This window comes from Garra rufa, chromosome 11, assembly GCF_049309525.1.
Source record: "Garra rufa chromosome 11, GarRuf1.0, whole genome shotgun sequence".
Lineage (NCBI taxonomy): Eukaryota > Metazoa > Chordata > Actinopteri > Cypriniformes > Cyprinidae > Garra > Garra rufa.
In genome coordinates this window covers 6,125,292-6,138,054 of record NC_133371.1, presented here as the reverse complement: position 1 = coordinate 6,138,054, position 12,763 = coordinate 6,125,292, and the positions used below count along the sequence as shown (strand labels likewise).

Sequence of the window (12,763 nt, the reverse complement as noted above, 5' to 3'; positions counted from 1 at the left end):
ACACAATAATAATAAAAATGTTCATGAGGAATGTTCCTTCCAACTGCAGAAATTTAAGCATAAGATTTGATAAGATTATTTTCTCTTGACCACAGATGTCCCGAAATCTCAACACATAATGTGAGCAGGTGACGCTCTTGTTCTGTTAGAAGGTGCCATAAAAAAGACAAAAAAGAAAATTGGAAAGCTTTAAAACTACTCAAAAATAAGTTTTATTTGTATAGGCCTAAATAATGAACTAAATGCTTACTGTCAAGAACCAAGAACAACTTAAGAGCTAAAGAAAGGGAATTAAACACAGGGACCAAAGAAAGCACAAATACATATCAGCATAAAAGTCCTCGACAAAGAACTTGAATTTGACAGGACATGTGACATTTCATGAGGGATATTGTCTATTGCAAAAAGCTGCATTGCCTGGAAGTTCTGGTGCTGTGATCTGTAGCATTGTCCAGAAATCAGCAGTTCAAAAGGTCAGCAGGTTGTGGCATATGACTGTGGAATCTGCAATGATTCTTTCTGCCTGTCTCTTCTCTTTAGAAGAGTAAAGGTCCTGGAGGTTTGGCAGGTGAGCACAAGTAATCCTCTGAGCAGACTAGACTGTCTGCATATAGGTGTGTTTGACTTGTGTTGTCCAAGAATGGATCCTTAAGGAACCCCAGTGACCAGTAGATGTGCTTCTGATATGTGTAAATTCTGGTAACAGTGTAAGAGAGATTATTAGGAGAAGGTGTGATGGGATTGGGTCTAGAGGGCAGGTTGTAGGATGGCTGGAGAGAAGTTTCGATACTTCTGCCTCAGTGAGGGTACAGAAGAGAAGAGGGAAGTTTTAACATTGTGGTTGGTTTGAGTTCCTTTGTGAACTGAGCTGCTAACTGACTGCTGATGCATTTAGTTTTGTTTGTGAAGTATGTAGAGAGTAAAGAGGTGGTAGAGGGGGACAGAGGAGACAATGTAATGTTTTGAAGAGATTATGTGTGTCTGAAGCGCTGTTGAGCTTGTTGTGGAAATATGAAGATTTGGCAGTATGGACTTCAACAGAGAAAGATGAAAGCAAAGACCGATACATACTCAGGTCTGATGGTTCGTGTGATTTAAGCCATTTTGTCTCTGCTGTCCTGAGTTCAGACCGATGTCCACAAAGAACATCCTGGGGTCAAAAGGGGTAGGATGTGCTGTGGAAAGTCTGTGGAGAGTGTACTTGCTTGGTGGAGTCACGCAGGTAGAGTCGCAGATATTTTCAGTTTGCAGGACAGTTTGCCACTTCAGTGCACTAAACAAGCAATACAAATATCAAAAGCTTCTTCTTAGCCAACGGCTATTCTACTTACAAATAAGTGCAATCATTCAAGCAAATTATATGGAAAGAAGAAAAATAAAAAGAGAAATAATCCTTCCTAGCAGCAAATATAAATCGAAACAACAGAACTGACTCTAACAACAAACACTCACACTCTACCACCTTCTTTGCAGATTAATCACTTCTCACAGTATGTTGACAGGTTATTTTTTCCCTATTTGGTTTGTTTATTATAGAAATACCTTTGATGTATACTGTCATGTGTACAAGGTGAAATCTTGCACACAATAAAAGAAGGAAGTTTATCTAAAGGCTCCCACTCCCTTATCAAAGTGCTTTAGCACCCGATAGCAGCCTGGTTTCAGGGATATTTGTCTTCACAAGTTTGTGTTAAGCATCAACTACTGTTGTTCAGATTTTTTTAAATAAATTAATTTTGTGTAATATAATGAACCATCTGAACTGTTTTTCCAGATTGCTTGCAGGGCTTTCAGATTTTAACTGTCACACAAATTAACTGGGCTGCTATTTCATTACTTATTACATACTTATGCCAGTACTCCACAGTGTCGACAATATTATTAACCCAATACTATAATAATATAATCCATATTTATGTAATCCAATTATGTTTTCATTTACAGGCAAGATGACACCGTTTTCTATAAGCATGTTTTCTGTCACAATACTTTTTGGGTCTCTTTGTGATGGTGGCAAAATCTTGGTGGTGCCTTTGGAGGGAAGTCACTGGTTGAACATGGACGTCATCATCAGGGCTTTACATGGTCAAGGACACAGCGTTGATGTTTTACGCACATCCAGTAGCTGGTTCATCAAAGAGAATTCAACTTATTACAGCTCTATAACCATACCTAACACCAAAGGTATGGATGAAGAATTTGTAGAAGACATGGTTTCCAAAGCAATCAACTATGAAAGAGGAAAAATCAACTGGCTGGACCATGTTTGGATGTATTTTGATACGCTTAATCAAATGTATAAAATTAATGAAATGGTATGTCAGTCTATAACAAACATGTTTGAAAGTGTGGAAATTATGAAGACATTTAAGGAAAAGCAGTACGATCTGGTGCTCACTGATCCGGTATGGGGTGCAGGCATTCTCCTGGCTCATAAACTCAAGTTACCCATGGTATATAATGTGAGATGGATCACTACTGGAGAAGGACATTTTGAGATCGCACCTTCACCACTGTCCTACATTCCTATCACAAGATCTAGAAATGCAGACAAAATGAACTTCTTTCAGCGAGTACAAAATGTTTTGTATTATTGGTTAATGTACTTTCAATATGGCTATTTTAATTTGGCACAATACCAAGCACTTTGTGACAAATACTTTGATCCACCTGTACGTTTTCATGAACTCCTCCAGGGGGCTGATATATGGCTAATGAGGGTTGACTTTGTTTTTGAATTTCCACGTCCAACAATGCCAAATATCATCTACATTGGCGGCTTCCAGTGCAAACCAGCGAAGGCCCTTCCACAAGACCTGGAAATCTTCATGCAAAGTTCTGGAGAGCACGGAGTTGTAATCATGTCTTTAGGGTCATTTATCAGTAACCTACCAGAAGAGGTAACAACAGAAATAGCGGCTGCTTTTGCTCATCTTCCTCAAAAGGTGATTTGGAGATACACTGGAAAAAGGCCATCTGCTTTGGGCAACAACACATTACTGGTTGACTGGATGCCACAGAACGATCTTCTAGGGCATCCAAAGACTAAAGTTTTTATTGCACATGGTGGAACCAATGGGCTTCAAGAAGCTTTGTATCATGGTGTTCCAGTGGTTGGAATTCCACTCTTTTTTGACCAGTATGACAATCTTCTTCGTTTACAAGAGAGGGGAGGAGCCAGGATACTTACCATCGCAACTTTAGATAAAAACACATTGCGCACGGCTATTCAGGAAGTAATCAGTGATGCATCCTACAGACTGAGCATGCAGAGACTCTCTCATTTGCACAGAGACACACCAGTTAAACCTTTGGACAATGCCCTCTTTTGGATTGAGTTTGTAATGAGACACAAAGGTGCTGCTCACCTTCGTTCAGAATCCTACAAACTGCCATGGTACTCCTATTACTCTGTAGATGTTGCACTTACATTGTTAGCACTTGTTGCGATATTCAGCGTCTCCATATTTTTTACAATTAGATATCTGTGTGTTAAGTGCTGCAGCAGAAAAAGGAAAACTGACTGAAACATTTCCATATGAACTAGATTATTCTTACATGCAAGTCTTATACTTTACTACTTATGTAATGAGCACTAAACTAAACTTGGTTCAACAATTAAGAACGACAAGTAGCATCTAGCCTGAACTCAATATCCTAACCTTTTCGAGCCAGACTTTACACAATGTCATTGTTAAAGGAACCGTATGTAGGATTGTGGCCAAAACTGGTACTGCAATCACTTTCAAAATACTGTAGAACGGTGTATCCCCTCCCTCTCCCCCTTGACTCCAGGTTGCCAGCTAAGCTGCAGGATCCAGCAGGAACGTAGGCTGCTACAAGGAGCTGCCAATGGCAAGTGACGAGTGTAATTATGTATCACAAAAATATACTAATGCCGATTGGCCAAATATTTCGTAAAGATGTACTGTAACACCGTGTCTACACCGGACGCTAGCGGCGCGGTGCGACGCGACAAAATACAATAGAACCTATTATGCTGTCTACACTGGATGTGGCGCGACACGGCAAATCCCCGACAGTAATCTGCTGCCGCGTCCAGTGTAGACACAGTGTAATACCACATTTCAGTAGGAACATAGATTGTTTTCATACCCTGCTAGTGGTGCGATATAAAGCTTTTTATGAACGCATTTAGCACGGCTGACCGTGGAAAATCCACTGTGTACGGAAGCAAAGTTAGCCAAACATAGATAAATCTTACCAGTCCAGGAGAAAATTAGCAACTTTGGCGTCTGTCTTCAAATTCTTCTCCGTTTTCAGCTGTCTCCATCTTTCAAAGGCATCTCCTATACAAATCCTTGTTTTATTTCGGACTTTGTCACAACATATTTTGGATTCATAACGAGATCTTTTAGGTTTCGTAACGTTATACATGTTTTTTCCGACACGTTCATAGCTGCAGCTGAGCTGGCAACCCGGATGACGAAACTCTACTGACTTTGTGATTAGTTGATAGCTGGAGGGTGGAGCCTCAGACCAAAACACAAAATGACAACAATAACATCAGTTGTGGGCTGCAACTCTCACTTTTAAATGACAATATCCTGGCCGGACCACTGTTGTCAGTGATATAAGTATTTGAATTGAACATGATTTCTTAATGTCTAGTGACATGTCAGGTCAGGTCCATTTTATGATTAACTGAAATAAATTTCTTACATACAGTTCCTTTAATCATTGTACCAAGTTCAGTGTGCTGTTCATTGCATAAGTAGTAAAGAAAGAAACATAGATGCACTTACTGACACACTGCATCTATGCTTTCACTATTCCTTAATCCCTTCCTTGTTCTAGCTATACAACTCTAAACAAGGTCTGAAACTTTCTATTACTTTCACTTCTCGTGTTTATTTTCTCTTTTTGATGAATCGCTTTGGATAAAAAGCCTGCTAAATGAATTGATGTAAATGTATTTTTAGTAAGCAGATATGGAAATAAAAGAATCAGAATTGTTGCAAAAGAATCAGAAAGTCCATTAGAATCTCAGACAATTTGGACTTTCATGATTAATTTCAGAATAATAAATATATTGAATATATAAAATTCAAATTCTGCTTTCTTATGTACTATAGTTTTTTTTTTTTTTTTTTACTAAAATGTTTTATGTATCTGATTTGGTCTTAATAATACAAACATTGTATTATTTATATATAAACATTACTTATTCATATTACTAGTTATTATTTGACATAATAATAATAGCCAGTTTACTCTGACTTTCAACCCTGTAAAATTCTACCTTAAAAACATTTGAATGTTAAAAAAGATACATGACTTTAAAATAAATGTCATTTTATATCAATTCAAATATATTCTGCAGCGGCTAAGTATTGTAATCAACATACTGTACATGCAGGTTCCTTCTGTTATAAATTGACTATTTAAACATATTTTGCAAGTATAATTTATTTATTCCATGCATTTAGTGATATTTGAAGAAAAGTTCATGTTTTCTGTAAACGACTTAACTGCTGTAAACTCAAATCTGCTTAATTTACATATTAACATGACCTGTTAGTAACCAGTTTTAACTCACAATGCTATCTACATCCTATTTCATCAGCAGGCTAGGCAAACATTTACAGACTTTATTAGTAAGAGAAGAGATAACATTTTAATTAGATTATAGGTTAAAGGAGTGATAAATGCAATGTTTTAGAGCATACATGTTTCTAACAATCACTGAGACAAACATGAGTCAATATTTATTTATTTTTTAATAATCTTTAGCAGTACATTGATTCTATGTTTATGTTAAATCTTTTCTGAAATCATAGGACAAACACAGAAACACTGCTGCATTCAGGGCACAACAGGCTTTCACACAAACTCTTCTTACTGGCTAAACTGGTGTCATATCCTAAAAAAAAACTTTCAAGCAAGCATGTGTGTGTGTTTTTGTTCAAGTGAACAAGGTTTCATGCCCCTGTCAGCCCCTGCTGGTAGATGCCATAACTACACCATTTGGCAGACAAGTCTTTCTCATTTGACAGCTATTGAAATCTAGGGCATTAAAAAGTATTGATGTGGATTTAATGGTTTTCCCTCTCTAGTGACAAGATGCATGACAATACTTATGCATAACTTGTGGGCCATAGTACAACACTTCTTCTAAGTATTACATGCAATAATTAGCTTTGTTGTTTTTAGGTTTGAACTTATTAACTAACACCACATTAAACTTTTCCTTCAGCACAGCTTCTATTTCACAGTCAGGGACTTCCTGCATGTCCACCACGTCAGAGTCCTCTTCTGGGTTGTATGTGATTTCGCTGTAAGTCCAGCCAATCAGAGCTCTGAAGCCGTTGGGCGTCTGAAGGGAGCAAATGGACTTTAGCACAAACCGAGAATCTGGACTGGTCTGCAAGCAATCCAGGGTCTCCACGAAATGCTCCTTATCACGGGGTGTTAATGGGAAGCAATACATTATCTTTATCAGACGTTTGTCAATGAGGCTAGAATTGGCATAGCCCTTATCTTTGACCACTTGCTTTCTTGAAGTCTTCTCCAGAACCCATGTCATTCCATCGTTTAGTAGGCGGAACACACCTGGAGGCTGCGGCTGATCTTTACCCGAGATCATTTCTAGGGGATACCACAGTTGGCATGATACTCCATAGCTCACGTCGGTAATGTAAGGTTTCCCGTCGATCTCCACCATATTGATGAGATGAGAGTCAACATGGTAGAAATTATTTTGGAACTTGTTAAACACCTTGGAGCCTAGTGTGGTGTATTTGTAACCCATCTCCTTTAGGACCCATGAGAACAAGAGGTTGTTTTCACAACACCAGCCTCCCCGTTTGCTCATGACTAATTTTTCATAGATGACGTTCAGGTCCGTCGTGTTCTTCTCCCCACAATGGATGCTGAGGTTCTCAAATGGAATAGTCATAACATGCAGCTTATGGAGGGTGCGTAGGGTGTCTAGGTCAGGTTTGTCGTATGGACCAGTAAACCCAATCCTGTTGAAATAGCCTTGCAGATCCATTCGATTCCTTCAAGAAACAATGCAAAAAAAAACAGTTTTAAGCTAAAATATGAATTTCCCCTCCCTTATAAAATACTTTTTGATGCACAGTGACAACTACGTCTATGTACACCAGTTGATGGTATGTTTTCCTGAAAAGTATCAATACTGTGGCATTGGACACACTACATCATTGTGTAAAAATTGCAAGCAGTTATTTATGTATTTAGATTTTCAGCACTTTTAGAATCAACTTCTCAATGTCTATTCAGACAATCGTGTAACAGAAGACTACATTTATTAATTAAGGTGCTTCTAATTAAGAGATAAAAAGTAGTTTGCAGTTGCAAATGTTTTACAATACACATACAGTTGTTTACCATCAAATTATATGTAATATTTAATTAATTTAACTTACATAGACTTAGCCTCAAATAATACTCAAGCGTTATTTTTGGAGATTGAATTTAATGTGCGTTAAATGTGCTGAGCTTTAGCATTTTTCAGATCTCGGACAGTCTTGCACACTTATTTCCTGTCATCTGCATCTCAAGTGGCCAAGACACCATCCTGAATTTGATCTTAGGACTATCTCTCAAATATGTGTACGTGGGATTCATGAGTGTATGCACAGAAAACACACCATGCCTCTCTTTCAGACGTGAAATATATTAATCGCTAATGATCTTGAACTTTGTTTTGTGCCTTAAATGACTTTCTAATTAACATCATTATAAAAGATCATTAAAAAACATCAATTAATTCTAATCTTTTAATATATGAAAGGTCACCAGTCAATGTCCAAAGTGAGCTACAAGAATAGCTTACATTTCCAAAAACCTGCAGTACTCTGACAAGAAAAAGTGTGTACTCAGTCCCTGTCTGCTCAGACCCTGTTACGCTAAGTACTTTTCCACGTCAAAGGCAGTGGCGGCTCCTGACAAATATCTCTGGGGGGGCAACTGTTCCGATTTTGGCAAAGATAACCGCTTTAATGGGTAAAATGATAAAATTCAGATAGCCAACTTTACAGCATTACATTGCATTGTTTGATTTGGTTTCCCTGTTCCTAGATGGCAACATCAGGCATGAATTGTACAAACTGTACAGTATTTTGAATAGCTATATTAAATTTATCGCAATGGTCTCAAATACACTGAAACACTTCCACCATGGCCATCAAGAGACACATTGTCATCAACTAGTTTGCCCTCTAAGAGTAAAAAAAAAAAAAGCCATACTGCTTTACAATTAAAGACTTTTTATTTCTCATATTAAAACTGTAATTAATCAAATCTTTCCAGAACATATTCAGTATAAATTTGGCTGCCAATATGCAATCAATACAACTATTTAAAATTCAACATTTGGAGAATACAACATATAACATACAAGGCCGTAACCAGGGTTTGAAAATTAGTGAGGTGTTAAGAATTGTGCTATAATAACACCCACAAATGCACTACATATAGCCTAAACTTCAAAATAGACAGACATGTAGATGATTGTGAAAGATTTTTTATTCAGTATAATGTTTTACATGGAAAGTTCGTTTTTTTTTAGCTGAGGGAATTTTTATTTTATAACAAGTTATAAAAATAACGTTAGAATAATGACACTGACATAAAACTAACGTTCAACTTTCCACTTTATAAACGTCCCAAAGTGTCACACTAAATTGGACAAACGAGTCAAAAAACACGTATAATAGGTGGATCTGGCAACAAACGGAGGCTGCTGCACCCGCGCTCTCACTCAACGCGTTCTCAAGCCCCTATCACTGCGCTAGCTTCTCGTAGCAACATGAATTGCAAACACTCATGTGATATGAGGTGGTTTAAACGGCTAAATAATCATTCGAAGAGCTTGACATTTTATTTTTGAATATAAAAAATGACCGAGGTCCGGACCTCGGTGACCTCATAGCTGGCTACGGCCGTGATAACATAAACAATTCACCATTTAATAACACACATCACTTGTATTGAAATTTTGCTCGCCTCTCTTTTAAGCAGGCAAAGTGATCAATTACCCTCTCATTAAAATCAGGCATGTTCCTGACAAGTTCCCTCTCCATTGAAAGCATGGCCAATGCATTCAGACGTCTCGCTACACGCGTGCGTGCTGTACATCTTCGAGCACGCATCAGTGCGTATTACGAAATCACGTTGGGGCGAGCCCTCCCGGTGCCCATTGAAATGCATTGTAGGGTTCAAAATTTGAAAAAAAAAATCTCACAATATAACTCTATGAGACCGGCTGGGGCGATTTTCAATCTGACTGAGATCGCCCCAAGGGGGCGGGGTTTTAGGTTTGAAAGTGACATTCAGGCTGTTGATTGTACAGTAATATGCAGACTAGGACTAGCAAAATAAGACTCTTTTTCTCCTCTCTTTTTTCGTGTGGCTCAAGGAGGGCGATGCACTATCGCCCACCATGGGCCAGCCGCCCCTGGTCAAAGGCAGTTTTTTTATTTGAGTGTTGGCATGGATTTAAGCGCATGCACACTCAAATCTGAGTGTATGCACACTTTATAAATGAGGCCCAACAAGTGTTGGTATTGGGACAGGCCCCATGATGTATCCCTTTTCAGGGTTGGCGAGTTGAGCTTTTTTCAATCATTTGCCGACTTTCTAAAATCACGAAGACCCAGCCCTAAACCTAGACCCTAATCGTTGTGTAAAAATAGTTTAAAAATTGCCCATCATAATTTGTAAATATGCATTATACATGAGGCCCAATCAACAGAAGACCTGATTCTTCAACACATCGCCATCAGTGAGTCTTGTTTTCACATTCATGCTGAGCAGGCGAGGCTCACAAATGAGATGTCTAAATCTTGTTCTTGTCTAATGGTATTCTGTTAACTTAATCAGATCAAATACGTTTCAAATGCATCCGCTTAATTTGAAACAAAAGATGTGAATGTGATATTTTAATAATTGCATTTTGCATTTGTTCAAGTACATTGCCTGTCTGCTATGAGAAGTGAGATCTGACAGCTCTTATTTGGTTCCTTTTCTGGCTGCAGTCGTCTGCTCTCATCTACATTCAAGATGAGCTGTTTGTCATCTCAAACAAGCTTATTGTGTTTGCAGTTCTGCCTGTTGAAGCTGGTTGCTCGGCTTCAACAGAATTGACCCATTCTTTAGTGTTAAACTGTTTAAGAAAACTTTAGCGACTTGATATTTTTTGTTTGTACTATTTTAAAATTTGTACTTCTACAGTAAATATTGTTTTGATATTTATCCTGGAAAACAAGAGAAAATATATAAATATATTAGAAGATAACCATTTAAAAAAATGAGAACAATATTATTTTATGTACCTAAACCAGAGCATTTTTGTCGTTTTAATATTTGAATAAACAGTTACTTAAAATGCAACATAAATTAGTGATAAAAAGCAACCTACTAAAAGAAATACATAGACAGACAAATACAAAAAAGCACATATTTAAAAAGTGATAACACATCAATAGATATATAAGCAATGAGTAAATAAATACAATTCATTTAATTAAAAATGCTCTTACCAGTAGACGAAGCCAGTGAGTTGTCCAGTTGAATTTGCTAGTGAGAAGCAAGTGTCACTAAGACTCTGAGTGAATGTCTTTAGAGTGAGGGACTAGATGCTGGAGAACAGAGAGTTAACCCTTGAACCACAGTGCAGTGTTACAGTTTTAAATAAATGAATTATTAAAAACAGGAGGTGAGAAAAAAATCTTAATATGTCTAGTCAGCATAATGACTAATGTGTTTCAAACTGCAGAATTATGTTATTGTGTGTTAATTAAATGCAGGGATGGACTGAGTAGGGAGCACTGGGTCTTTTTCCCAGTAAGCCATTTTTTGTTGCATACAGGGGAGCAAGTAGGGTTTACAGATCTTTGTACAGTGGTATACCAGTGTGACAGCTATTATGTGTATTGGTATATTGCTATTTGTTAATAGAAGTTGCAGTTACATTGAAATGACAACCTAACTTATATTGATATTATTATAAATGAGGTTAAAGAGTTAACTAAAGTTCGGGAGCAGGGCCATGCAGAACTGACCTTCTCTGAACCGTTTGTCTCAGTTTCTCGTTCCCACCCACCCTTCTCCCTCTATCTCATCCATTCATCCCACTTCTTATTCCCCCCCGGGGGGGGGGGGGGTCTTCTAATAACTCTACATATGATCTACAGAAACGAAGCCCCCACTCTGAGTCTCCCTGGACAAGACTACCCGATCAGCCAATTCAGAGAATCCTTTCGAACTTTCTATTCCTATTTCTTTCATCTCGTCTTAATTAATAAAGTATCAAATGCATAGTTGTGGCGTGGTCCTTGTTAGTGAAATGACATATAGTAATTTGATTTATCAAACTGTGTACAAAACTCAAAAGTAAAAGAATAGTTCGACCAAAACTGCTTTGCTGAATATTTTACTTTACCCTCAGACCATCAGAGTTGATGTAGAGTTTGTTTCTTCATCAGATTTGTAGAAATGTGTCATTCCATCACTTGCTCACCAATGGATCCAAAATAAGAGTCAACAGCTGATAAAAAAAACATTATCATAATACACAAATAATCCATGCAACTACAGTCTATGAATTAATGTATTGTGTGTCTATCATTAAGGCATTTTTTTCTTTAAACCGTTGCCTCTGGTTTATAATCTATAAAAAATGCTTCCTCTTGTGAAAAAGTCCATGCCCCGCTGTCCTCTCCAATCAAAATCCAATGACATATTTGTTTAGAAATGTTATGAACAATTTTTGCTTGTAAACAGTAGAGCATTTATCTATACACTCACCGGCCACTTTATTAGGTACACCTTACTAGTACCGGGTTGGACCCCCTTTTGCCTTCAGAACTGCCTTAATCCTTTGTGGCATAGATTCAACAAGGTACTGGAAGTATTCCTCAGAGATTTTGGTCCATATTGACATGATAGCATCACGCAGTTGCTGCAGATTTGTCAGCTGCACATCCATGATGCGAATCTCCCGTTCCACCACATCCCAAAGGTGCTCTATTGTATTGAGATCTGGTGACTGTGTAGGCCATTTGAGTACAGTGAACTCATTGTCATGTTCAAGAAACCAGTCTGAGATGATTCGCGCTTTATGACATGGCGCTTTATCCTGCTGGAAGTAGCCATCAGAAGATGGGTACACTGTGGTGATAAAGGGATGGACATGGTCAGCAACAATACTCAGGTAGGCTGTGGCGTTGACACGATGCTCAATTGGTACTAATGGGCCCAAAGTGTGCCAAGAAAATATCCCCCACACCATTACACCACCACCACCAGCCTGATCCGTTGATACAAGGCAGGATGGATCCATGCTTTCATGCTGTTGACACAGAAATAGAGACTCATCAGACCAGGCAACGTTTTTCCAATCTTCTATTGTTAAATTTTGAGCCTTTGCGAATTGTAGCCTCAGTTTCCTGTTCTTAGCTGACAGGAGTGGAACCCGGTGTGGTCTTCTGCTGCTGTAGCCCATCCACCTCAAGGTTCGACGTGTTGTGCGTTCAGAGATGCTCTTCTGCATACCTCGATTGTAACGAGTGGTTATTTGAGTTACTGTTGCCTTTCTATCAGCTCAAACCAGTCTGGCCTTTCTCCTCTGACCTCTGCCATCAACAAGGCATTTGCGCCCACAGAAATGCCAATCACTGGATATTTTCTCTTTTACGGACCATTCTGCAAATCCCAGTAGATCAGCAGTTTCTGAAATACTCAGACCAACCCGTCTGGCACCAACAACCATGCC

At 38.3% G+C, this 12,763-nt stretch overlaps 1 protein-coding gene and 1 pseudogene across 1 annotated transcript; one reads left to right on the top strand and one right to left on the bottom strand.

Moving 5' to 3' along the window:
• The window catches only part of LOC141345129 (UDP-glucuronosyltransferase 2A2 pseudogene), a 14,108-nt pseudogene extending 9,055 nt beyond the window's left edge, over positions 1-5,053 (top strand).
• A 715-nt stretch (positions 5,054-5,768) lies between these two features.
• LOC141346092 (arylamine N-acetyltransferase, pineal gland isozyme NAT-10) lies at positions 5,769-10,581 on the bottom strand. The gene is made up of 2 exons (XM_073851006.1): positions 10,530-10,581; positions 5,769-7,022 (listed from the first exon to the last, which is right to left on the bottom strand). The coding sequence occupies exon 2, from the start codon at positions 7,013-7,015 to the stop codon at positions 6,143-6,145; it is 873 nt and encodes a 290-aa protein (XP_073707107.1). The 5' UTR covers positions 7,016-7,022; positions 10,530-10,581; the 3' UTR covers positions 5,769-6,142.
• Positions 10,582-12,763: the final 2,182 nt, after the last annotated feature.

What these genes read in the sequence shown, in the direction of transcription:
- LOC141346092 (XM_073851006.1), bottom strand. Translation starts at nt 7,015, where the DNA reads ATGGATCTGCAAGGCTATTTCAACAGGATTGGGTTTACTGGTCCATAC.